Source organism: Apis cerana, linkage group LG2, assembly GCF_029169275.1.
Source record: "Apis cerana isolate GH-2021 linkage group LG2, AcerK_1.0, whole genome shotgun sequence".
Taxonomy (NCBI): domain Eukaryota; kingdom Metazoa; phylum Arthropoda; class Insecta; order Hymenoptera; family Apidae; genus Apis; species Apis cerana.
This window is the reverse complement of record NC_083853.1, coordinates 11,709,931-11,737,496: the sequence shown is the minus strand read 5'-3', so window position 1 is coordinate 11,737,496 and position 27,566 is coordinate 11,709,931. Positions and strand designations below refer to the sequence as shown.

The following is a 27,566-nucleotide window of genomic DNA, read 5'->3' as shown; positions in this document are numbered from 1 at the left end:
TACTCTCATTTCTATATCTGAAACTAATCAGTAGTTTCTCTCTCTATATTATATCTATAAAGTAAGATTAATATTCATTATATATTATATGTATATTATACATATAATACATATAATATATGTAAATACTATGTATTTTGAAAAATATATAAAGATTTTTTACTATAAAAAATTCTTAGTCGTAATTCTTATTCTCATAAACTTGTATCAATTACGCATCTTTCATATGAGATATAATGCATCTAGGTAGGAAGACGCGCTTGGAAAATCGATAGAGCTACAGCTGTCGCGCAAAACCTGTATTGCGCAATAATACGTGTTCTTTGCATAAGGACGAGAAACATCGAATTTGGAAGGTCGTTAATATATGATTAAATAAATACGATAAAATTATTGTATAATTCACTTATGATTACATTACTTTTTTTATCGTCATCAATTATATAATATATATAATAATTGTAACTCGAAATATTGACATATTACACATATGTGTTTATAAACACAATATTATCACATGTATTAATTTTTGTAGTCATTTCTTCAAATTATTATTTTAAAACAAAAAACTTTTTTATTTTATCTTTATGCTTTGTTTTAGTATCGACAGAATTCGTTCCTAGCAAACATATGTTCAGAATAATTGCGCAGTTTCAAAAACATGTATAATGAAATATTTTTTTATGAAATTGCGTCGCAATTTAATATTTAATTAATTTTAATTAAAAACTTAGAAAAAAACATACCTATTGTTTTTTAGCATGTTAATAATCGCACTCTTATCTCATATCTATGAAAATATAATCTAATTATTAAATTCAGTAAAAAATATAATATCTTTATTCAGAGATCAGATAAATGCAAAAGAAGTCACAAAATGTTCCTTAAAATTTCATATTTCAACTATCAAAATAATAAATAACGAGAATATGATACAAACATATATTCTAGAAATAACGTAAAAGTTTATATTATTAATAAAGGCGATTTTAGACATTCCTTGATTTCGAGAATTACGTATTTCTAAAATATAGCCCTTTCTCCTGACGTAACGATGAAAACAAACAGTCAAATAACACGAGGTTAGTCGTTCCTTGTTTTCGTAAACATAGTTCAACCACCACAACTATACTATGTATATCATAAGAGAAAGTATATGATTGTGTGAGTTAGGTTATAGTGGGGTTAGGTGGGAGAATGTGCCAGAAATCTCGTTGCTTTGTCGATCAATACTCGGTTTTTGCTTATTATTTTCGAAAAAATATGGTAAATCGTAATGATCGTACCATTGAATAATAATTCATGACACAAGGAACACAATAATATTAATGATTGTCATATATATGATGGAAAAAGTATTGAAATTACAAGTTGAAAGATAATGCGCATTAGATGCCGGGTGCCGGTACAAGTTCTCGAACTTTCAGCACTGCGACGCCGCATGCCTATATAAGAGAGCCGGCCGGCTTGTCTCGGCGCATTCGTAAACAAACTTTCGTTCAGTTCGGACGCAGTGAACACCCGAAGACCCACTAACCAGTGAATATACCTCTACTTCTTTTACGTGGTCCACGAGGCTGCTGACAATACGACGTGAAAATGTAGACGAGACGGATTCGGTGCGGAGCGCGACAGTTTACCGTGAGTATTTCTAGTTTTTAAATAATTTTAATTTTTTATAATTTTTTTTTTTAAATTTTCGCTTCTGTATTCTTATGTTTTAAATTAATAAAAATAAATTGATGTAATACTTATGCTAATTTTAATTATCATTGAATTTAATGGAGTGTAAATAGTGGATATATAAAACCAAAATGTTGAACATCGAATGATATTTATATAATTAAAAAATAAATACATACTTTTTGAATTATAAAATTTTTTATATTTTAGAACAATTTATAATAATATTGTTTAAACTTTTTATCATTTTTAATATTGTGTAAAATATTATTTTAAATTATTTTATGGAAATATGAAATATTAATTATAATAAGCATCATGTTTAAATTAAATAATAATTCAAATTTATAAATTTCGAAGATAATATATATTATTTTTCTTCTGTAGTCGTTTCTACTTTGATCGATTTACCCGCTGGTTCTCCTGTTTTCACGATTTCAATGATTCGTTCATCTCCACTAGATGTTTCTCCCTAAAAATAAGATAATATAATAAATTAGATCCTTAAATTATAATTCAAGTTATAAAATTGATCGAGATTTTTTGTTTATTTTTTATAGTGCACCCTGCGGGGTCGGTGCTTGAACAATCCGTACGCAACCATAATCTGATCTGATTAGAGAGTTCGAAATTTCTTCACACATTTGAAGTATTTAAGAAAAGCACTTCGAATTATATGCAGTAGGTAAGTGGTTGCTGAATTAAAATATTTTTAATATTATTTAGAATCTTAATATTAATATAAAATCAAGAAATTAATTTTAGAGTTTTCAGTGTTGCTACTTAATTATTAAATTCGAAATATCATTATTATACTTAAAAATGTTTGTCATAGAGTCATAAAGTGAATTTCTAATAAAAAAAAAATTTAAACATTTGATTGGTGAAATTTAAATTTTTTTTAAAAATTATGATCGATACTTGTGTAGCGTCACTTTAGTCAATTTGTTGATAAAAGAGATAGTAAGGTTATGAAATCGATCAGAATATCAATCGGAAAGAATAAATATAATGTTCAAAAATTGCATTTTAAAATATATAAAATTAGATAAAATTTAAAGTACTTTTATAAGATGCGTATGAATATATCAATAGATTTTATCAATACTTTAATTTATTCATTATCTTTTTTATCAACAATACACAAATTAAATAGATATGGTAAATGTATTTTGTCTATTCAATATTGAATATTGAATCGTAAAATATCAATTTCTTAAAATATTTCGAAGAAACATTCGATTTTTCAAACTTTATCAATTTTAACTAGCTTTAATTTGCTTTTGTATATTGTTTTTTTTTATCGATTATATATATTTGTCTTGACAAGTTTGTTAAAAGTTGCTCTTTTAAGAATTATCGAATTAAAATCGATAAATACTTTGATACATTCACGAATGTACTTCATCTATGAGAAAATGTTTAATCCAACGTGATGTTTTTTTTATAGTTTAGAGCAGATTCGTAGTTTGAAGTCGAATAAATCGTCGGCTCCATCTTGTCAAAACGAATACTCTACCACAAGAACATATGGAACTTTGGAATTCAGAACGAAAAATAAAATCAAAACGGAACAGGAAATAAAAGAAAAAAGGAACATAAAAAGGCTCGAAAAAAAAAACGGATCACTTTCCTAGCGTCGAGCAGCATCGAGCGAGTCCTTTGCTCGGGACTCACTACCACCGAGCTCTTCTCTCCATCTTTTTACCTTTTTGGGTGCCGTGATAGTTAAAACACCATCTGAAGATAGACTCGAGGTAATGTTGATCACGTCGTGAGATGGAGGCAAGACGTATCTCCGTATGAATTGTCGGCTGACAAATCCGTGCTCGTCTTGTCTCTCCTCGTGTTTTGCTTCGACAATAACATTATTACCGACCGTCTTCACCGTAATCTCTTCCGGTGAGAATTGTTGAACGTCCAGTATTACCTGTGGAGATCAGAGCAGAACAATTGAGACAGGCCCGAAGTTTAAAGGTCGAGCAGGGGTATCTTTTATTGGAGCACGATGTTACGTGTAACGAATATGATATTTCAAAGAGGCAATAAGAGAGATCTGAACGACCATTGAGAAAACACATCCATTTCACATCCGATTCTGGCCTCACATCTTATATACCATTGATTCTATTAAATCATCATTTATTGCGAAAATTTCAAATATCAAGCTTTTTCACACCGATTCAGGGAAAGGCTAATTCTTTTGAATTAACGCCGCTTTAAGCAAATGAAGTTCGTCTTCGCCTGCTATTAAAAACCTACGTTTAGAATTAACACGTTAGGCAGTCTGTGTCTATATTACGAAATAACAGATTTCCTTCTCTGAAAGATCCCTAAATGTCCAGTTATTGGATATAAATTTGCAGTCAGCTATTAGCTACAATACGCACAACCTTTCTAAAATCTTCTGTATAATCACTTTAATAAGTATTTGTCAAAAAAAAGTAAAACATTGAAAAGTATAAAAAAAAAATCCGTTCTTCCGGTAAATTCGAGTTATCCATGCAAAATAGACGAGCCACGAGGCTCGTTGACGTTTAAAAAATATGAATACATATTAGAAAAAAATGTAGAAAAGTAGTCTGTTTTTCTATTTTTTACCGGTTTCAAAGTTTCGCTTATTTCCTCTTTTTTTATATATATATATCTATATATCTATATATATATATATATATTTATATATATATTTTCATATGATATCTGCGTTTTCTTATGTTGATTCTATATGAAAGTAACCGTTGTGACGAGCAAACCGGAAAGATGTAGTTGACAAACGAACCTACTATAACATCGTTTCTCTTTTTTTTTTTCTATTCGCAGAAAAAACAAGCAAGTAGGTGGAATAATTTTTTATTAAGCAAAAACAAACAGAATTGCTGTGTTGAGACTTTTTTATTTTAAAAACAAATTATCTTGTGATTAGCAGTTCCAATTTAAGGTTGTAAAAAGAGAAAAAAGAAGGAAGATATAAAATATATCAAGGAAAAGCCAACCGTAATTTTTTCGGGTGATTCCTATATGATCCCAAAATCCGATGAAAGTTAAAAATAGAAAAAGAATCTGTATAGTGATATACAAAACCTTCGCTTTCTTTCTTTTGAGCAAAGTAGCAAAAGACCAATAAACGGATTTTAAATCTCCAGTGCTGCTGCATATTGTATACAGAGAGGAAGAGAGGGAGAGAAAGAGAGAGATTGCGCACTTGCATTTTTGTACATATAAAATATTTCGTATTGAATCGTTTTCTATCGTTGATGATTCGAGAAGCATTTATTTTTATATAGAGATTATTATATATAGCGAAAAGAGAGATCCGAAAATTTTAAAGGAAAGCCGAATTTTTTAGTCCGAGAGCGGCGCCCCCATTTAAGGGGGGTGCTCCGACACACACCTTACATTTTCTCGGTTCTTTCTGTAAACAAAGAAAAAAAAAAAAAAGAAGACTGATGATACTTATGTGACACGATCCATTTTTGGGATTTAAATGAGAAGAAAAGTCGTCCTTTGAATATTACAAGATATTTGGCATCGTTTGTTAAACGGAACAGAAATCCTTTCGTGAATTAAAAAGAAAAAAAAATTAAAAAAAAGAAAAAAAAAAGAAAAAAGAAAATGGCGAAAGCCTGTTAAACTGTGATTTTTAGGAAGGAATTTCCGGTAAAAAAGCGTGTGTCTATCGGAAAATAATCGCATGTACGTTCGGTGTGTGTAAAACATTTCTTTTGTTACAAAATTTTAACAATTTTTCGCTACTCGAGTCATTTTGAAGAAAAGTAATTTTCGAGACCTGACTGCATCCTATCAAAATACCCTTTAAAACCCCCTCTTCTTTGAGGGGGGGGGTCTCATTTACAAAACAAAGAACCAATAATTAACATAATAATAATCCCGAAAAACGTTCTGAATCTTTACACCACTACGCAAAGCTGTGAACCATTTGAAAAGAAAAGGGTTTTACGGTGAAGAAAGATCAATTTTTAAAATTCTTTAAAATTCTTGTATGACAAATAAGATAAAAAATTAATTATGCAGCCGGCAAAGAACATGCTAAGGATAAACATCAGCAGCAGCAGCAGCAGTAGTAGTAATAGTAGTAGTAGTAATGGCAGAAACAGAAATCGGTTTTCGGGCCTTCTGGTGTTCCAGTTCTTTCATTCATTTCGTTAATTATATTTCCTGAAAATTGTATTTTTTTTATTATTATTATTCATTTATTTAGTTATAATTGCTTTTAATTCAATGATTAAATCGCTTCGTTATAATAATCTTGCGTTAGAACGTTGCATTAAAATTACTACTTTTCTATCATAAAGTATTTTAAGATATTTTCTATTATATTTTTTTAGTTAATTTTTTTTTTTTCATTTGGTTCCAGTTATTTTTCCCTTTCCTTAATCCTTGATAAGCACTTAGACACACACCCTCTTTATTCGTTTCTCTTTGAATTCCTTTTACGAATGCGCTTTTTTTCTTTCTAACTTCTTTACATCCTCTCCTTACATTCCTCACTAAATTTCTAGGTCTTGAAAATAATATTAATACAAATTGAAATTTTGAGATTTATTTTTTTTTTTTTTTGTCATTCGGTTTCTTATCCTCCTAGACACGCGTATATATATATAAAACACGTTCCGTACTTACTGGACGACACCTATGATAAAAATCTATAAACAACAATATAAAAAAAAAAAAAGGTTATCACTTTAGATTGTCTCAGCCTAAGTTAATCGACCATTAATCCGCGAAATAGTGGAACAAATATTTCGCTCACTGTATTAAAAAAACTCCAATTGCACGATATTATGAAAAATAGAAAAAATGGGCCAGTAAATGTTTAGCCTGCTCTATTCGAATGTATTAAAATTATCGAACATATTTAGCTTGTGGCGATATAAAAAAAAAATATATTGTTACTTAAAAAGCTTCTAAATAATTCCATAACCGAGAGTTACTAAGTTACAACGGTTACTTACAAAGTGCAAAGGAATAAAATAACTTGTATTTGCTGTAAGAAAGTAATTGGAGGAAGAAAGAAAAAAGAAAGAATAGAAAAATATAAGAAAAAAGATATCGAGTATATGCGGTGTAGTTTAAAAATTCAGGCGTTTTATCCAGTTCGAATTGTCATAAATACCGATACGTAGTAACAACCGAAAAAAAAACTTCTTGATCTTCGAATAAGCTTTGTAATAAAAGTGTGTGTATATATTTATATATAGTAATTTTTTAAAATTAATTTCTAGAAGTTTGCCTTTTTTTTGCTATTTATTTTCTCAATTCTCTTATTGAATATAGTTTTTCCTTGAGACTGTTCTTGATCGAATTTTTCCTTATATCTTTCTTTTCTCGAGTTTGTTTCTTCAACTCGTAGCAACTTTCCAAGTTTAATTTAACGCTCGACAGTTATTATTATTCGTTATAATAATTCGTTTTCACTCGACAATTCCAAAAATCAATCTCGTTATAATTAACTTTTTAACTTTTACAGTTTAAGACCAACAACGACTATCCCATCGCTTTCTTGCTTTGCTCGAAAGTCGTGGGATAGTCGTTGTAAATATATTTGTGGTGCTATAATAATGATAAAAGAATATTTAAGGTTCGGTGAATTTCCAAAATCCAATCAAATAATAGCAATAAAAATTATAATAGAGCGTTAAATTCCAACAAATTTCAAGCACAGTGAGTGTTATAGAAAAGTTGCTCCAAGTCGTGTCGTTATATCATTCGCATTTATCAAGCTTCGAAAAGCGCTTCTATATCTTCGAAATCTTACAAGAAGCTTCATCCAGGTTTAAGGAACCAAAATTGTCTTTTAGGCAACTTATAATATTAAGTATCTTCCTTTGACGATAATAAGCGAAATCGAGGAATAACGATCAAAGTTTCTATTTTGTAAATCATTTGAACAAAGCACTTCATATTCTTTCTTTTTTTTTTTTTTTTGTATTCTTTTTTTTTGGCCTCGTTCAATCAACACCACATTAATTTTCAATTTTTTTTTAAATTCTCCTCTTCTATAGGATTCCATACGTGGAATTCTATAGAAGACGAGATATTTATCTCCTTGCAACATACGCTTTTCAGCCTATGATGTAAAAGTAATATTTTCCAATATGAAATTTTTGAAGTGAGAAAAATCTTAATCGAAGGCAAGCTCGGTGATTCATATCGAAAAATCGTGATCATGATCGAAAGGTTCCCTATTATAATAATACAAGGTACGGTTTGAGATCAAATTTTGTACATCGCATTCGACTATGAAGATTCCCTAAAGTTTTGTGTAGAGTGAAATCGTACGAGTAAAATGTAAAATTGAAAATTGCGCGTTATACGCCTTGAACAACGATTTTGTATATAACAACATATATCTATGATCGACAATTTCCAGAGATCGTCAAACGAGTCTCAAATGAGTTGGAATGAAAAATAATTCAATAATGATGAAACGTATCCTACATATTCGACACATATAGATTACTTGCTTGGCCCTAAGATTGACGTTTTCGTCAATGGAAGGAAATTAATACTAACGCACAAGTTCGTTTGTTGCAAGCAAAATTATATAAAAATAGTAATAGTATAATATATTGCATCAAGTTATCTGAGAAAGCGTGCCAATTGTTCTGTTTTGAAGTATAAAATATTAAAATTTAAATAAATCGCAAAACGATTCCTGTAATTATCAATTTTTTGGTGGTGACATAATAAACTATTAAGATATAATATCGATTATTAATATTTTTCGATTCGACAATACAAAGTAATACTTAATTAACCGTAGTCTTCCAGGAGATCAGATTTGATCCGTATCCATAGTTATCACTCGAACCAAAGGGTAGTCGTAACCATACCTATTGTTCACCGACAATTGGTGTGGTTCGATACCATCGAGTGATAACTATGGATATAGTTCGCGATTCTCTATAAGCAATAGTATGTCAATACTACAGCGAATTAATTGACTCTTGAAAGATGAAGAAACGACAATACTAGAAACAGCAATATGTCTCCACTCCTAATTCGCGAATTAATAGCGAAAAATTAAAAAACAGAACCGAATCTATCATATCCATTTTCATCATTGGAGCACTCTTCTAATCATCGCTCGAAGAAATCAATTATATGACAAATCCAATAAAATCCAATAAGATCCAATAAGAATCTTGCAACTTATTCGATACATGCATCATCATCCCTTAGGGCTTTGCAAGTCTTCAATTTGTGATAAAGGATAGTGACCAAGTTGCACGATTTTGTTTTCGCATGTTCATCGAAACATTCGAGAAGATTGCCGAGGTAATTTTAATGTCTTACCAACCTGGAAGTTGTCCTTATTGTCGAGTTGAATCGTGCTGGATCCGCTCGAGGGTTGACATGTCACGTTTCTCCACGGACGGTAATATCTGTCGCGAAATATCGAGCGTAGAGGTCTATCGAAGCTGATATCGGAAAACCGTGATAACAAGTCGTCTCGATTCAATCCTCTGCCGAAGTGTTGGTCCATCAATCGGGACACTGGACGTTCGAAATCGTCCCACCAATCGCGAAATATCAGAGGCACGACCGACATCTGAAACAGTTTAAATATAAAAAAAAAAATCAGTGAATCTCGGTCAGTTCTTACTTTTCAATAAGACGGTAGTATAAATCGATAAAAGTTACGGAAAAGAATAAGGAAAAGGAAGATGGAGATGTTATGTTAAGTATTACCTAGTTAAACGTGTACTTACCACGATTTATAACACGCGAATGAAAGTTTGACAAATTAAAAGTTAAGCTGTAAGCAATTTTTACTTAGGAACGTGCTAAGGAGATTCTTTTGAGCTTAAAACCTAACCTAACTAAATCAATTTGCACGCTTGTCGTTACAGCTATAAAGAACACGATTTAGATTTACTTTGGACAACGGTTGCAATTAGTAATAATCTTGATAATGAAACGCAAAACACACATGACGTAAATTCGAAGATTAGGAACCTCACTTTTATCGCGAGTCTTTTAGTAATAATGCAAGGATAAGCGAAAGAAATGTTCCTCGATAATACGAAAAAAAATGATCTCGAAGATATCATGAAAATTGTTGCTGTAATCGCGGATTAGTGTAAGATATCTCGATTTGAATACAACAAATAACAACATTGTTGTTAGATTGTTTACGCGTTTCCTCAAGACCATCTTCGCCACGAATATATTATTATATAATTAGGTCTTACTTCAACGCACAGCAAGTGAGTATATAAGTATAGATTCGTAGCGATTTGATCCGAATTTTCTTCGCAAGCGATAATCGATAATTCGTACCTTAACACCGAAAAGGGATAGGGAATAAACCGGACACAATTATCTCTCGTCGTGCTTGAAAAACGTGCACGCGTTACAATTCAATATTCACATTTAATATTAACATACATTTAACATATTCGAGCACGATACAATAACTCACGAGATTAAGATATATTTGATTGAACAATCAAAATAACATTCAAGATAACTCGAAATTTTTCGATCAGATATCAAGGTCGAGCGGGAAATTCATTGAGGGAACACACATCGCGCATTTAAAAATCATTCTCAAACAAAAAAATATGTTCGTGACATCGAAAATGACGAATTTTTTCAGTTAGGACTCGAATAGTAGATTTTATGCGAATACCATCCGTGAATAAGATTTTTTTTTTTGGAAAAAGAATTGCGTGACGAATTTTTTTTTTATGAAAAGAAAAAGACATTGATATATTTCTACAAGGAGAAATGGGTGCGCGTTTGCTAAGAATCGCGCATCGTTTAGTCATTTTAGGGAGAAAACGAAAAAAGAGATAAGAACACGTTATTGCATTTCCATCGAATTATACGTATAATATAATACGAAATGTAATTAATTATACGCATAATGTAATGCGCTTTAGGTTACATAAAGTATAAAAGCCTAGATATTTAGGGAATGAAAGAAGAAAAACGATATAAATAAAATCGTTTTTAGGAGTAAGGCGAAGCATATGTGAAAGAAGGGGCAGAAATTGTATAAATATTCTGAGCCATGTATACGCAGGTTAAAATCTCGGCTATAAATGTATACCAGAAATACACGAAGATCAAAGAATTTTAATTCGAATATCAGTCGAAGATCATAACAATTACCGTTCCTCGGTCATCTATATTCTGACATTAAGAATTTTTACTAATTTTTACCATCAAAATATCAAATTCAAACATGCAAAAGAAGGTAACATCCTATGAAAGAACGTAAAAATATTTATCCTGTTAAGGAATGATTTAAGACGAGTATTAGAAGAGAAACAGAAAAGAAAATCACTGTTTCCATTAAAACGCGTGTCGTATGACGTAATCTTGCGATGATGACGAATACATAATTGTTAAATCATGTTTTTCGACGATCGTACTTTAAAGTATAAGTTAGTCAGCTAAGTCTCCAAATACTACTACTATTATTACTACTACTACTACTACTACTACTACTATTATTATTACTACTACTATTACTACTACTACACTACTACTACTACTATTAAACATTTCGACGTTGAGAAAAGTGAAACTATTATCCTCGATATATTCATGCGCGAAACTTCTTTAGCATTTAGTAAGTGAGGAAGTATGAAAGTGTATATCGTATAAAACTCGCGTGTAATAGAAAGTGACTATTAATTAAAAAACGTGTTAGTCTTTTTCATGATTACGTTGCGCGTTGATAACCATCTTGTACGCGTTCAAACAAATAATATTGTTGACAATGATCGGTTAACGTATAACCGAATTACAAAATATAGTGAAAATGGAGTAAAGGAGTAAAAATCATAAAATGACATAATACCGTTTCTAGGACTAAGGGTTTTCAACGCTAATTGGATTAGGGTGATACCCGAGATTTTTGAATGGTTAAGAGAACGTGTAATAGAACGGGTATTAGTCCTTAAGTGCAGCTTAGGATTCTTACCGTTTTAGGTTACTACTTTATATAAAGCGTTTTTACGCATTTCTTTCTTTTTTGTCCGACAAAAGTAAGAACATCGACCGATTCACTGATAATAGTAATATAAAAAAATAAAAAAAAAAATAAAAAATAGAAAAAAAAGTGTATAGAATAATTACATACAGCACAAGCTTTTTAAAATCAAGTACTACTATGACTTGTTTTTTGGGAACGTGAAGAATTTAACAGCTAAGAAAGGAATACACACCTTAAAATATTTCTTTTGTTTTCCTCTCGTTAAAGAAGAACTAGATCAGAGGGAAAGGTATACACGGTTCAGGAATACGAATTTCGACTGATTCAACTGCATAAACGCGAGAAGCTTAAATAGGCGCGCTCTCGAAATGCGTCTTCAACGCCTACGAATGAGAGAGAAAAGAAGAGAAATGAGATCCGAATTTTCGGATACTCCCACAATGTTTACGTCACATTTACTGACTACGTCCAGAAATATCATCCGATGAACGTATGTAAATGCGAGGAGGGGAAGATTTTCTAAGAATGCATAATTCAAAGCTGTGATTCAGTGTTTTGGATAATTTTGGCATGTTGCACATGTGTAGGGAACCTTTCCGTTTGCTTTCCAAACTTCAAGGAGACATTGTATCGCTGTAAGTCTCTTTATCTAGAGAAATATTTTTCTTCTAATAAAGCAAACTTTCATTAAAATTTCAAATTTTCGAGTTTTCCTTCGGAGAAGAATATATATTTACTAAAAAAAAAACCATACACACACACACACACATACACATAAAATGTTATTACATCCTGATAATTATTCAATGTCAGCCTTCAATGTTATACGTCATGATCACTGCTGCAATCGTTCACTTATCCTCCAAATGTCATTAGGAATGCGATTTGTTCCGATCGTACCTGCTGGTGAGGAGTTCCATGCCTCTAACAAACGAACGTGTATATGACGATTAGAGGATAATTTCATTCGATTGTGCGTTAAACATAGAGGGGGGAGATTGCCCTTTTTTATTTTTCACATATACAAAATATATCAATGTTTGAAGAATATTCAAATATATTTTTGGCAACATTCGAGAATTGTTTTTACGAACTTCTCGTTGTTAACTTGCTTTTTCGTTCAAGACGAACTGAATAACTTGATGAAAGAATAATCTTCCAATGTATTTATAACTCCCTGTAATTCCTCCCCTCGATATCGAGAAAGAATCTCCATGCCGAATGTAATGTATATTAACGTACAGATTTTAAAATAAGAGCACTTTATTAACGTTATTAACGTTTTTACTCAAAAGAGTAATAAAAAAAAAAAATGAAGGTGAAAAAATCGGTGAGATTCGAGTTTTTAACTTCGATTCTTGCCACAAAAAAAAAAAGAAAAAAATGATTCATTTAGGATATGTGTTTTTAAATATCGAGGACGGTCTATGTATGAATTATAGTCTCATTATAATTGATAGTATATATTGTTATTTGTCTAAGGTACGTGTTATTTGGCGAATTTCTTCTTACTTAGCAAACAAAGTAATATTAGGATGTATTCGTAATATCTTGATTAATCTGTAATTAATTATACGTTTTAATTATATGTCTTACTATTTCATCGTAACAAAAATTCGATGATGATAGTTGATTTGCAAGCTAATAATTTAACTAAGATGACACATGATAATGTATTAATATAATACCTTCTTATTCAATTCAGACAAATAAATAGACAACAATTACGCAAAAAATAAACAAACGCACGCGAGAGAGCGCTTGTTAGCGGGTAAAAAAAAAAAAAAAGAAAAGTAGACTTATAATTATAATATTTCAGGGTTATTAATTAATTTTATAATGTGTTATTAAAATTTTATAACTGTTTTAAGTTGATTAAACATTTTGAGATATAAATAAATAAACTTATTATTATGCGGCATTATAGTGATAATATTAAATAGTAAGCTTAACGATTTTTAATAAACAATTAGGTAACGCGTAATCGACCAAATATTTACGATAATCGATGTAATCTCTTCGAACCTTCAATAATTCTCAACGTATTTTCGTGTTTTTTCTAAAATATTATATGTTAGGCATTCGTAAGATGATCACTGATTTATAAAAAGAAAAAGAATCTTCGTTATATCACATCAAGCAGAGAGATTATGCCTGAAGAAAAGCGTGCACGCACGCATGCGCTTTGCTTTTTTTGCCTATATTAGATTATAATAGATTTAATTAACATGTCTCTTTGATACTGGATAAAACGACTTTGATTATTTGTATGTTGGAAAAAGAGAAAGCGAAAAAAGAGAATGAGAGAAAGAGAAAGAGAAAGAGAAAGAGAAAGAGAATACCTTAAGAGCTAATCTGTATACACATTACTATTATTAATAATGTAATTGTTATATTATAATGTAATAATATAATATAAATATTTTATTAATATTATAATATTATATTAATAATATAAATATTATTAAGTAGTAATATGTATAGATATATTTGTATTACTTTTTGTGACTTAGTAACCGAGTTTGTAACCGATTTGTCAATGTAATCTTTCACGATAAAGCTTTCAACGGAAGCGCTATATTTTTTCCCGCTGCTTACGTTACAGTATATGAAAAAAACTGTTAACTTTAGGTCTATTATTATCATTAATATTATTATTATAATATCAATTCACACGATGTATCTACACACATACATATATTTGACGTTATACGGCAACAATATTTATGAGTGTTAGATTTTCCTCATAGGCATCGTACAATTAAATACAATTAAAATAACTTTCTCTATATAATCCTAACAAAAAGCGTGTCGAAATGAAAAGTATTATATACAAGAGAGAGGATATAACATATATTCGTGCGAGAAATTCTTGTTGATCCAAAAAAAACTTCAATATAATCTTTGTTCCGCAAATTGTATAACAGTCTCTGTATCGCCTAGCTGTTTAGGCCCATACACTTCCTTTTATTGGCTGAGAGAAACAATAAAGTGAAATCCGATGTAAAAAAAAAATGTACAAATGAGTTTTTTTTATCCTATCCTTCTTCACGTTAAAAAGATAAAGATAATTAAAATATTACATTTTATAAATATTAAAGATTAAAAATGAAAATAGATAGAAAGTTAATAATGAAGAATCTTAATAATAAATATATATATATATATATAATATATATATAATATACATTTTATATGTAAGATATAAAATGTATTAATAAAAATTAATAATAAAAACGGAGAATTTCAAAAAGATGAAATTTTTTTAATAGAGTTCGCGATCAAAATTTACAATAAAAATAAGAATAAATAATATTGTAATAAAAATATAATTGATATATAAATGATATATAAATAAAAAATTGATATAATTAAATCTATAAATCGAAATGTGATCAAAGTTTTTCATATTCAATCTTTATTATTTTTTATTATTATCAAAATAAATTATCAAAATAAAGAATATTAATAATATATAATAATAATAATAATAAAGATATTAAATAGAACCGAACAAAATATTATTTCTAATAAATTAATGTGTTTTACAATCTATATCAGAATTCTTATTAATAACTAATTGAATTTGAAAATTAATTATTTAAATCTAAATATATATAAGATATTAATTAATAAAAAATAAAATATTATTTAAAAATTAGAATGAAATAAAATAAAAATAGAAATTATTTTTTTATTATATGACATAAATATAAAAATAAATACATATATAAGCGTATAGTATATAAATTTAAAAATAGACATGTATACGATCTACATAATACTTATTAAACCATATCAAAATCGGATCGATTAGATTTTGTAAAATTTCTAATCAATAGATTGCAGAGGAAAATCTATAGACAAGAAAAAATTGAATATTGAGAGAAAAATAGAAATAAAAATTAAAAATTAGAAAATCAGCACAATCTTTAGAATGGCGAATAGAATACATGAAATATAAGATTAAATAAATAGAATAAATAGTAGAATAAAAATAGAAATAAGATAAGAATTTATCATCAACGCCATCTTTTAAATATTTATAAAAGTACTATTTTAGGTATTCAAAAGATGACACTGATTCTTAATTCTTATTCTATGATACATGAAACTAAACAATTATTTCATTTGTGATGGTTAGTTCAAGAATTATATTTAATTTAATTATAAAAATTGATAGAACTAGAAATTTTTAAAATAATTTTTTTAATATATTTTTCCATAAATATATATGTATCATGTTATTAATAATATATAAATGCGTATATGAGGTTAAATGCAAAAATAAAATAAATTTTACAAAGTAAAAAGATTCTAAATATTCTATTCAACAATCAATTTGCTTGTTATTCATAAACTTATCACTATAATTTCCCAATATGATTATCAAAATAAAAAATCATTTCTCTGTATAGTGACTATTTTCCGAACACTATATTATTTATGTTGATTCACTTAACTTTTATTAATAACTTAATAACTATTTCTTTGTCTAGCTGTCATTTATGAATAGAGAACGCTGAAATCAGTATTGAATTTCTAAATCGGTATGTTAAATTTTTTTTATAATTTGATTTTTAAATAGATGAAGTCTCTATGTAATAATAGGACAAAAATTAATAAATAATTAATCATCTATTGAATACGAGACATTTTTTTATAAATATTTTTTATAAGTTTTCTCTAATTTATTCTATTTGTTTTTCTTGTCTAATTTTATTTAATCTACATTCTGATGATCAAGATAGCATTGATTTTCTAATTTTTATTTTGTCTCTGTCCTTTCATTACTTAATTATTCTCTTCTATATAACGACACAAATGATATATAACATATATTCAATGGAATATTATAATGTGTCTTAATTTTTAATGTAAAAAATAGATATATTAAATTTTTGGATTTAAAATATCTCTTTAAAATAATATAATTCAGAGAATTTCTATATAATTATAAAGAAATATGGATTTCTAAGAAATTAAATACTCTATATTGCTTTTCTTTATTTATTATTTTTACTTATTATTCTAATTATATATTTTAATTTTAAGTTTTTTATTATTATAATAAAATTTCACATTAGTTTAAAATTTTGCATGCTATTTTATTTATACGAATATTACATTAAATGAAACGGAATGTAAAATATTTCACATTAATATATATAATATAATGCTACATCGTTTATATATTTCTAACTTTGCCTTTTGAAAAAAGAAAATTCAGCTATATATGAGCTACATATTGTTATAATTATAATGAAAAATTTCATTAAATTTTAAACTTAACGTTTATTTGTAGGTTGCAATATTTCTAAAACCTTGTTAATATCACCATTTTCAGCATCTAATAAATAAGTTAATAATCCACCTTGATTTGAGAATCCCATTTTTATCATATTTTCAACGGCTTCATTAATTATTGGATTTTGATGATGTATTATTTTTTCTTTTGGTAATTCAGGATAAATTGAGGTTCCATTTGGAGCTGATGGTGCCATTGAAGAGGATTTCTTATAAAAATAATATATAAAAAATTATTTATAAACTATTCTTTACACTTTATATTATATTATATAATTTAAAATATTTTATAATATTTTACCTCTTTTTCATTAGTTTCATTCACATTAGATGAAGTTGATGCAGTATGGTTAGCTTCAGTAGTATCTTTTGTATCTATAATAGTCCATTCATCCGCTGTTTTTGGAGGATTACTATCTTGACTTGTAGTTGATGCAACATCTGATACTGATTCCTTATCATCTTTTGAATCATCAAATAATTTTCTTCCTTCTCCAGGAAATTTTTTAGAATCATTATCATCCATATGTGAATTATTTTTAGATTCTTCTTTTTTTTCAACCTTATAAATTTAAAAATATATTAACATATTAATTCTGATTATATATATAACATTATAATCAGAATTAATTTCAACAATAACTATTTTTTTAATCCGATAAGGTTTGGATTAAATTTTTTAATTAATTTTTTAAAATTATTTTCATTATAACTATTACCTTAGAAGAATTAGATTCAACATTATGTACTTCTAATAACGCATCAATAAAATTATTTAAATATGGTGCATAAGTTTCGAACCAAGGATAAATATTACAATGAATTCCTTGGGATTCTTTATTTTCATTTGAAGAAGTTTTTTTATTGAAATGTACACCATTTTTTTTGAAAATTTTTCTTAAATGGTGATGTAAACTTCGACTATGATGCCATTTTAATGGTTGTGGCATACGAATCATACAATGATGTGGATGTATACCTGTTGCTTCACATTGTGCACATAAATCGTAATCTTCACATTGGATACATTTGTATCTAAATCCAATTATATCATTATCACAACCATCACAAGTTATGCCAAAATGAATTATTTTTTCATTTAAATCATTTTGATATGGATTGGTTATTGATCTTTGTTCCTTTTGGATAGTAGGTTTGATATATATTGCAAGATATTTTGTTTCTGTTTCTTTGTTTTTGATTTCATTAAAAGCAATTTTTAATTCATCCTCAGATGACATTACAATTTGATCACCGTCATTATCTAAAATATATACATAATTTAAGTTATTTATTAGATCTATTGTTTATGTATTTAGTATTTATTAATATTGATCATTTGTCGACTAAGCCAGATTAATGACAACATTATTATTTAAAATAATATGAGAATCAAAATAATTGAACTGAATAGTTTTATTTTTGAATTCTAAGAAAAATAAAAAATTATCTTTATATATATAATAATTACCTTTCCAAGAGATAGTAAAACTTTTATGATTTAGTTCAGGAAACAGCTCTTTGATTTTATTACAAAGTACTTCGAATTTATCCGAGAGATTAGAAGGATATAAATTAAATTTTCGAATTTCTTTGATGGAAAAATCACTATTTTGCAAATATGCTTTAAACATTTTCATTGCATTTATTATATATATTTTTAAAATTATACAATTTCAAAATAAAGTGTTATTATAATTCCACAAAAAATCACTTTTATCACTTTTCACGAAACGCAAGTTTCTTGTCAAGTTCTGTTGTTTTATGACTAGATGATTCTATTATGAAGCTTATATATGTAATAATACACGTATATGCTGTCAAACTTATGCTGCGTAATTCAATCGATTTCACAAAATGGCGTTTCCGGTAACTCCTAGTATTTTATCCATGTTTTTATAATTATATTTTATTTGTATAATTAAATAATTATGTTTATTCTTTATTTTGATTATATAATGTTAGATAAAAGTAATATTATGTTTTTTTAAGTTTTTTGTACTAATTAGTAATGAATTCTTGTTGAAAATTGAAGGGCGCCATTTTTGAATGAGATGCAAAATTTGACAGTCATGTGACATGCGTAGAAATGATGATTCATGACTTAAAATGTGAAATTTTAAATCATCATTCTTTCATCATTGCAAATAATTATTTTTTGATATTTTTTAATATTTTTAATTTATTTAAAATTTATAAAAATTATAATAGTAATATGTGTGATATTTTGTAATGATATATAATTATAATAAATAAATGGAAAATCATTCTACTCTAAGAGTAATAAAATAAAATTTATTTTCTATTATTTATAAAACTATTCTGCTTATAATATTATTAAAAACAATACAATTTAAATAAAATTTCAAATATTTTTCAAATAATATTATGCTTATACAATAATATTATATAAAAACAATATATAATTATACATTTTTGAACGATTTTGTAAACTATTCTATTTATTTAATTTTTTACATTATATTGTTTTTATAAATTAAGAAAAATATATTATATAAAGCAGTTGTTATGTGTTTTAAAACTTTATATTTGTAATTATTATGTAAATACAAAAATATGCATGCAAATGTATAGACATGTTTTTTTTCATTAATAATTATTTATGAGAAGAAAGTAATTTTCTAATGGAATATGGATCGATATATTATTTACTCAACAACAATTTAAAATGAATTTTATGTATTGTTTAATTTTATGTATAATTACACAAATATATATATATATATATATATATATATTTATATATATTTATAAAACATAGATATAGAATTATTTAATTTATATATAAAAATCAATTATTTTTTCCTGTAAATATTTGATTAATATTTTTATGTTTTTATAAACTTTAATACTATTGATTAAATTTTTTAAAAATATTGTATAAATTTTTAATTATTTAATTATATAATTAACGTAATTAAAAGAAATACTTTTCCTTTGTTAGCATTCTTCTTGTCATATCATGTTATTATAACCTATTTTGTAATAGATTAGTATCACACTTAACATAGTCATATATCAAAAAATTGCACTTTTCATTTCTTGAATATTTAATATTTGGCCTTGAATAAAAGTACTTGTTTCCACTTATAAGAATTTAGTTATTAACGATTCTTATAGTCTTTTGCGTGATATTCCATAAATCGTACAACATTCTTCTAGAAAAAAGGAAAGAAGGAATAAATTTTAAAGAAATGAAACTTACATTATATTTGAATTTTCTTCTCGTTTTTTTTTATTTAATTAAAGCTAGAATCCCTGGTACATCGTACGTTCCTTTAATAAAATGGATTCGTAGTTATTATTCAACATCCTCTATTTTTTTTTTATCTTCATTCAGAGAGGACAAACATTTCGACAGTATGATTTTTTAAAATTTATTTATAATATACTTGATCATATCACATATTTATAATAAAAGGAATATATTTGCGTATTTTTATATTATTTAGATTTCAAAATAAAACACTTGTCATACATGTGGTCTCGTCTTCTCCAGCGTGAACAAATTGCAACTCTAACTACTTCATTTAAAAATATTCATACACTGAAAAATAATCATCTTCGATCGTTGGTCATTGTTATTATCCCTGGATCTTATATATTATTTGAATTTTCAAAAATTTCAAAGTCTTTAAAAATGTCCTCATTCTCATGGTTTGTCATATTCATAAGTAATATGAAAAATGAAAATACAAAAAGATATTGTTACGACCCACCAGGAAATATATTTAATTTATTATACGACACTCAAATGTTAGTGATGTGTGAAGATGATCCTGTTCTTCGTGAGTGGTATTCAATTGATGAGAACAAAACTGAGATATTGGACATAGTCAAATGGTATCCAGAGAAGCAACAAATAGGGTTTCCAGCGGCAATTGATTTGTTGACTAATTTAAGTTTGTACGAGAGAAGGAACAATCTCAAAGGAAAAGTTTTGCGAGCTGTCATTGTTAAGGTAAGAATTCAGATACTTCACGCATAATAATTAAAATGAAATTCAATAACATTATTTATTTTTTATTTACAGAATTCGTTACTATTCTCAATGAAAAATAATAAAATGCAAGGATATTTTAGTTTAGCGATCACTGAACTTGAGAATGCTTTAAATTTCACTCTCAATATTGTGGCCGAAAAACGTGAATTTGGAAGCTATAACACGACGACGAAACGTTGGAGCGGAGCATTTTCTTTAGTAGCTTCTGGAGAAGCAGACATTGGAATATCTGATTTCTCAATGACCAATATTAGACTTAATTTCGTCGATTATACGATTCCTATCATAACAACTAAAAGATGTTTGTTTTTAAAGCAACCAGAGATGTTCACAGTAAAATGGTTCGCCTATTATAAGGTACGCACATCGTGAAATTACAGATAGATATGTTCACATTGCATTATAGATTCTGAAAATATTCATTTTCAGGTTTACAATTTCATGCTCTGGATATCTTTAATCGTGACGATGATAATTTCTCTATTTGTTTTGGCCTTCATAAGATCTAGAATAGAATCGAATAATATGATTCAAGAGATATTCCACGAATTTATTCGAATTTGGGGCATTTTCTGTCAGCAAGGAATTTCAGGAGGTGAGTCCTGATTAGATTGATTAATTTTAATTAAAAATCCATTTTAAATTTTGGTTTTTCTTTGGGAAAAAAAATCAAACACTTACGTGAATATTTTCCACAGAACTTCCACGGAATCTATCGTTAAAATTAGCATACTTTACCGTACTTATGACTGCTCTAGTGATATTTACCGCTTATTCCGCCTCTATGATATCTTTTGTGACGGCTTGTATTCGCAATGTACCGTTTCATACGGTAGAAGAGTTCATCGATGATAGTTCGTATAGCTTAATCATGCTAAAAGGTTCCTCCGATTACGACATGTTCATTGTAAGTTTGTCCAATAACGGAGAATTCTGGCACGATATGCTTTCACTTTTACTTGCACGTCGAATGATTACGTCATGTATGCAATATAATACGAACGATTGAAGTATGTGTAACGAGTGAAAAAATTCATTTCCTAAATGAACGGCGAACAAAATAGAATGCATACGCTTTAATGATAATGCATTATACAAAAATATTATCATCATTTTCAGTATTCGAAAGATTCTGCATCAAAATATATGATGTCCAAAATGTTGCCAATAGATAAATTACCGATCGATGTAGAAAGTGGATTTCAAATCGTAAGTTTATATTATTTGTATATTATTTGTATTTTATATATATATATATATGTATGTATGTATGTGTGTGTACATTATATTTTATTTATGTGTGGATGACATTTTAAATTTAAAATTCATTTTTTTTTAATAATTCAATTTTTTATTTTTAGATTTGCGATAATTCCAAGATAGGGTATTACAGTGGTTATACTAAAAGAATACAGAAAATAACACAGAGTTGGCGTATACCATGTGAAGTTTATTGTATCGATATCGGCCCAATAGATAGTTTGTCTTTGATCCTTTCAAAAGACAATCAGTTTACTTCAATTATAAATTACTAGTTAGTATTTATTGATGTTATATATCGGTGATCTTTAAATACTTCTTTTAAATTATAATAATAATAATAATAATTAAAATATATATTATAGTTTGCAGAAACTTTTAAACTCTGGAATATTGAATCGATTCAAGAACGAAGAAAGTTTCGTGGAGGAAAGTAAATTTGAGCCAGTTGCAATTTATAGTGTTGCATCTATTATAATAATCTTTTTCGGTGGTGCCCTATTAGCACTTGTAATATTGTTTATAGAGATATATTACAAGAAACTTAAATCTAAATCTCTCTAATTCCATTTATTTATCTTTGCATTAAATATGGAATTCTTGCATATGGAATATCTCGAAGAATTGATCATAAAAAAGTGGCTTGTCCTTTAAGTTATTAAAACTTTGCGTGCAAATAATTGAATAACCGCCAATATGGTAATTTCTCAATGATTCTAAACGAAAAATTTTCAAAAAAAATGACGAAAATGCGAAGAGAATAAAAACTTTTTATAAAGATTTAATTCACTATATATGTATACGTATGTATCATATATGTATCATATATTGATGCAAAATATTGTCTCTTAAGTTTATCTCTAACCAAATAACCAACTTGAAGACACGATAATGAATATATTTATGATATGAAGAAATGTCACGTTCATTCTTCATACTCTCAAATTGTGGATATAAGTTGTATACAACAGATGTAAAAGTGACGATATCTATAAATGACATCTATAGAAACATCCATTAAATCACGACATGTTCTAATAGAAACACGTGCACGTGTGCGAATAAACGTTCTTATCTGTGTTAATCTTTGTAACAATTTATATATAATTTGTATGATTGCACGGGTGATACATACTGTGGTCATTACTATCCTTATTTCCAGATCTGTACCTTTGATAAGTCCCAATGTAACCTGTAATTACAGTTTTTCTGTAGTTTTAGTTCTGTCGTTACCATTAGGAGCGGTCGAGGTTTGAAAGGGAAAAGAATATTATCGAGTTTCAAAAATCCAAAAAAACGCATTGATGAAACTAACGAAAGAGTTATTATTAAAACGTTAAAGCGAGATGGCACGAGTGAGTTGTTACGCGATTATACTGTTATTCCTTTTGCCCGTTCCATCGTTCTCGATGGATGTAAACGATGCTCACAAATATATACTTTTAATTAAAGATGTTCACAAGTATTACGAAACGACTTGCATCATAATCGTGCGTTCAGACAGTGTTCATACCGGTAAGTTTTGTTCACTCTTCTCGAAAATTGTACGCGTGAAAGTGAAATAGACTTGATCGTAACATTTAGATTAATTAATTTAAAATACGAAATCAATGGCGAGCCGTTATGTACCTATCTCTCGTTTAAAGTACTTTCTTTCTCGATCGTCGATTCGAGTAGAGAAAAGCATAGGCGGGAACAATTATCGTTTCAGAGTTGGAACAAACGTCTTTGGCTTACATATGGTCCCGAGCCTTTTCTGAACAAGGCATCTTGACTATGATCGCGAGCTTTTCCGAATTATTACACGAGAGGAAATTTCAAGATTACACAACACGTCCACTGTGCGTCGTTATTCTTACTACGAAGGAGAACATGATTGAATTTTCCACGATCACCAGATACATCGACATTTCTTTTTTCGTCTGGTTGGTGATGTTTCTACCCTATGGAGAAAATTCTATGCGAAATTTTTGCCAAAATCCTATTGGAAATCCGTTCAATCTGATCTTTAACACGGAGATGTTGGTCCTCTGTTACGATCACCCGGTTTTGAGAGAGTGGTATGCTTTACGCGACGATAAAACGAGAGTTTTCGATTTGGCCACGTGGAAAGCTGGACAAGGATTGAACGTAACGACGAGAAACACTTTATACGCAAGAAGAAATAACTTATTCGGAGAAACGATGCGAATATCGATCGTCAACGTGAGCGTCATGACAAAATTTCAACAAATTTTCATTCGCTCTGCGTTGTTCCGTTTTGCGTAAATTGCAATTAATTTATATTTTCAAGGAATCTTTGTTCATCGAGATGAAGAATGGCGTTTTGTCGCTTTTTTGGGGGGCAGTGGTCAAAGAATTGAGTAAATCGATGAATTTCAAGATCGAAGTGACCAGCATAATGTCGGAGTACGGTAGTTGGAACGAGGAGGAAAAGATTTGGGAAGGTGTTATAGGTGAATTAGTATCGAACAAAAGCGACATGGGCGTCGCAGAATTCAGCATGACCAGCCATAGGTTGGACGCGGTCGACTTTAGTTTGCCGTTAATTATGTCGCACAAGAGAATATATTTTAAAAAACCTGACAGCTCATCTGTACACTGGTCCGCCTACTTGAAGGTTTTCTTTTTCAATACAGTATACTACACCTCGTGCTTTTTAACTTATAACGTATAATTACGAAACTAGAATTAAGAGTTTATTTTCACTTACTTCTTTCCCTTTTTATATCCAAGTATGCGTCAATTTTCGACGCGTAACTGACGCGATGCTCATAATGAATTGTCAATTTTCAGACGTTCAACGTAGACATTTGGATGGTGATAATATGTCTAATCGTATCCGCTCCGATATTTTTAACCGTTATTAAAACGAGAGGTCGTGTCAAAATGAACGTTCTAACGGATAATTACATGCATGTTTGGGGTATTTATTGTCAACAGGGATTGTCAGGTAATTGAAAATTGTATACAAAAAATATTTTCCCGCGTAACATAATTTCTTTTCCAGAATTTCCAAGCGAGACCTCAATGAGATTGGGCTTCCTATCGATTTTCGTCTCGTCATTGATCATTTTATCCGCTTACTCCGCTTCGTTAACCAGTTTCTTAACAGTTTCTACGGTTAGCTTACCTTTCTCCACCATGGAGGAATTCGTCGATCATGGATCGTACGGATTAATCACGTTCAGAAACAGTGCTGATTACGAGATTATAACTGTAAGGCGACATGTGTGTTTGGTATATTATATGAAACGAATAATATTCGAACATATGGTGTAAGTAGATACGATTTCAGTCTAACAATCGGAGCATAACTTTAAAGCTGAAGAAATTAATAAAGGAGAAACACGAATTGCCTCTGACGGCTCAGGATGGATTCGTACAGGTTTGTGATAGTAGAAGAAGAAGAACAGTATTTTCAGAATATTCGTAAAATTGAAATATTGAGAAAAAGAATCAAATTTAATTCATATCCGATTTTCTAGGTTTGCAACGAAAAAGTAGGATTCTACTTGACCAAAGCGATAATGAATGCTATGACAACAATACCGTGTAAAACTGTATACATCAAAGCATCAGGGATCGATAGTTTGGCTTTAATCTTGACTAAACGAAGTCCGTACACTGGATTGGTTAATTACTTGTAAATATAAATATAAGTTTAATTTAATATCAATTTATTTAGCTTTGTTTTAATATATAATTCTCACACAATTCTGGTGAATATTTTTTCAGCATACAACGGTATAAAGACAATGGAGTAATGAACAAGTTAAAACGCATGTACTTCGTGAAAAAGAAATTTTACGATACCGGGTACAATAGTGTTACTTTGAACGGAATTGCGCCTATTCTATCTGTTTTGGCCGGTGGAATACTTTTTAGCTGTCTTATATTAATTTTCGAGAAGGTATACCATCAATTTTGCAGCTGTGAATCCAAGAAAACGTATCAATTCGTATTTTGGGAGAAATTTTTTGATCGAGAACTCGGGACGAATTTTCGGGAAGAAAGAAGGCGAGATCAAAATCTCGTAAGAAACGCGTTCAAATTTAAGAAGAACCAGTTATCGGAAATTCTTCGTAAAAATGATTTTCTCACATAATTGCTACGAATAAAATTGATTCGATCGCGTGCCTCTAATTGTTGCATTGAAGATCGAAACAACGTTGATAAAGGCTCGTTTGTTCCCTATCGGTAGAGAAGTCTCGTTAATTTGTCATATATTCCCATCCTGAAAATCACTTTCACTTTATATCACACGGTAGCATCGATAGATCGTTAAATAATTAGTTACAAGTTTCCATCGTGTATCGTTCCTCTCTCCTGCACATTAACGGGACTCGACTCGAAACCTTTCGATCATAATTCCTTCTAATAACTTTAATCACCGTAACGACTCGTCTTATATTAAACTCGTGTAATAAAACGTGTTATATTTTGTAACGTTTACGGCCGATTCTTACCAATAATAATTAAAAAGCCCTCGTTTTATCGCATTAATCATACCACCTGTATCATCGATGATCTCAACTAATAATGATATAGTAATAATATATGCAAGTAGTGATTAAAGACAAGAAACATGTTTTTAATTTCTTCGATCCCAAATATTCGATTGAATATTCGATTAAACAACCGTGGTAACAACGTTGCGCAACACAGGTATCCCCAGGCTTGCATAAGAGGAGCAATTACACGTTGATCGTGTTAGCGGCGAAGACTCGTACGAAATGTTTGACCTAAGACCTTTCAGAAGAAATTCACCCACGTGACTATCTTCCCACGTGAATCGCTTGATATCTGCCGGCTAATCGAAACGCACGCGAGGATCCTCTGTCGCTTTATCCTCATCCTTCGATCCCGTCAACGCCGGGATATCTACGTTTAAATGTTAGGAAATTAACGCGAAATTTGATCGTGAGAAAGTGATACTTGCGCGCTATAAATCCAGGGGGAAGAGAAAGAGAGATCGATCCTTTCGTGTTTCGCAAGATAAGAAAAAAGATAAATTGCGTGACGAGTTGATTAAAACCTTAAAACTAAGTTTTCTGCTGGATGACCAAAGGTGTATCGATCAGTTCGATAGATTCGATATTATCGAATAGTTAGTTGTGAAAGGAAGCGCAGCGACCGGATACAGACGAGCACGCGCTTCGTTTCCGCTTTTCGTTCGGCCGGAAATGACCTTTGCCTTATTACAAAAAAGTTACACGCGCTCAAAAGTTGCGATCCTCTATCGTCAAAGGGGATTTTTTCGAATCTCGAGGTTATAGCATATATAGCACATTTTCCATACGCACGATCGTTCTTACGTTA

The 27,566-nt window shown here is 29.1% G+C and overlaps 4 protein-coding genes and 1 long non-coding RNA gene across 7 annotated transcripts; 3 read left to right on the top strand and 2 right to left on the bottom strand.

The window, feature by feature from the left end:
- Positions 1–31: 31 nt before the first annotated feature.
- LOC107992962 (uncharacterized) lies at positions 32–5,124 on the top strand. Its single transcript, XR_001765028.3, has 3 exons — positions 32–1,641; positions 2,244–2,368; positions 3,134–5,124. It is a non-coding gene; the product is annotated as an uncharacterized LOC107992962 (long non-coding RNA).
- On the bottom strand, positions 1,818–14,690 carry LOC107992961 (protein lethal(2)essential for life). The gene is made up of 4 exons (XM_017049102.2): positions 11,886–14,690; positions 9,005–9,256; positions 3,392–3,613; positions 1,818–2,155 (listed from the first exon to the last, which is right to left on the bottom strand). The coding sequence occupies exons 2-4, from the start codon at positions 9,254–9,256 to the stop codon at positions 2,054–2,056; spliced, it is 576 nt and encodes a 191-aa protein (XP_016904591.1). The 5' UTR covers positions 11,886–14,690; the 3' UTR covers positions 1,818–2,053.
- A 1,431-nt stretch (positions 14,691–16,121) lies between these two features.
- Positions 16,122–23,424, top strand: LOC107992977 (glutamate receptor 1-like). 3 transcript variants are annotated; one of them, XM_028664409.2, is made up of 8 exons: positions 16,122–16,203; positions 20,743–20,942; positions 21,015–21,341; positions 21,414–21,579; positions 21,683–21,891; positions 22,104–22,193; positions 22,346–22,518; positions 22,610–23,424. In XM_028664409.2, exons 2-8 carry the CDS (start codon positions 20,745–20,747, stop codon positions 22,806–22,808), a joined length of 1,362 nt encoding a protein of 453 aa, XP_028520210.1. In that variant the 5' UTR covers positions 16,122–16,203; positions 20,743–20,744; the 3' UTR covers positions 22,809–23,424. The 3 variants fall into 3 exon arrangements, with proteins under 3 accessions (XP_028520210.1, XP_061927166.1, XP_016904610.2); XM_062071182.1 differs by lacking the exon at positions 16,122–16,203 and adding an exon at positions 20,103–20,341 and having other exon boundaries at positions 20,434–20,942; XM_017049121.3 differs by lacking the exon at positions 16,122–16,203 and having other exon boundaries at positions 20,210–20,942.
- On the bottom strand, positions 16,741–19,027 carry LOC107992963 (sequestosome-1). Its single transcript, XM_017049104.2, has 4 exons — positions 18,432–19,027; positions 17,680–18,224; positions 17,262–17,522; positions 16,741–17,169 (listed from the first exon to the last, which is right to left on the bottom strand). The coding sequence occupies exons 1-4, from the start codon at positions 18,598–18,600 to the stop codon at positions 16,942–16,944; spliced, it is 1,203 nt and encodes a 400-aa protein (XP_016904593.1). The 5' UTR covers positions 18,601–19,027; the 3' UTR covers positions 16,741–16,941.
- A 65-nt stretch (positions 23,425–23,489) lies between the features above and the next one.
- On the top strand, positions 23,490–26,831 carry LOC107992980 (glutamate receptor 2-like). The gene is given in 9 exon segments (XM_062071179.1): positions 23,490–23,768; positions 23,771–23,935; positions 23,938–24,449; positions 24,538–24,864; positions 25,041–25,197; positions 25,255–25,463; positions 25,543–25,632; positions 25,733–25,890; positions 25,983–26,831. Coding segments are annotated over 9 exon segments (2,166 nt in total). The 5' UTR covers positions 23,490–23,590; the 3' UTR covers positions 26,353–26,831.
- The last annotated feature ends 735 nt before the right edge of the window (positions 26,832–27,566 follow it).

Excerpts from the sequence above, each read along its gene's own strand:
- LOC107992963 (XM_017049104.2), bottom strand. The coding sequence starts at position 18,600 with ATGAAAATGTTTAAAGCATATTTGCAAAATAGTGATTTTTCCATCAAA. Across the intron at positions 18,225-18,431 it reads TTTTACTATCTCTTGGAAAG|ATAATGACGGTGATCAAATT; the intron begins GTAATTATTATA and ends TATATATTTTAG. Across the intron at positions 17,523-17,679 it reads TTGAATCTAATTCTTCTAAG|GTTGAAAAAAAAGAAGAATC; the intron begins GTAATAGTTATA and ends TAAATTTATAAG.
- LOC107992961 (XM_017049102.2), bottom strand. The coding sequence starts at position 9,256 with ATGTCGGTCGTGCCTCTGATATTTCGCGATTGGTGGGACGATTTCGAA. Across the intron at positions 3,614-9,004 it reads ACAATAAGGACAACTTCCAG|GTAATACTGGACGTTCAACA; the intron begins GTTGGTAAGACA and ends TGATCTCCACAG. Across the intron at positions 2,156-3,391 it reads CTATCACGGCACCCAAAAAG|GGAGAAACATCTAGTGGAGA; the intron begins GTAAAAAGATGG and ends TCTTATTTTTAG.
- LOC107992977 (XM_062071182.1), top strand. The coding sequence starts at position 20,176 with ATGAAACTTACATTATATTTGAATTTTCTTCTCGTTTTTTTTTATTTA. Across the intron at positions 20,342-20,433 it reads AGAGGACAAACATTTCGACA|ATTTCAAAATAAAACACTTG; the intron begins GTATGATTTTTT and ends TATATTATTTAG. Across the intron at positions 22,519-22,609 it reads ACTTCAATTATAAATTACTA|TTTGCAGAAACTTTTAAACT; the intron begins GTTAGTATTTAT and ends TATATATTATAG.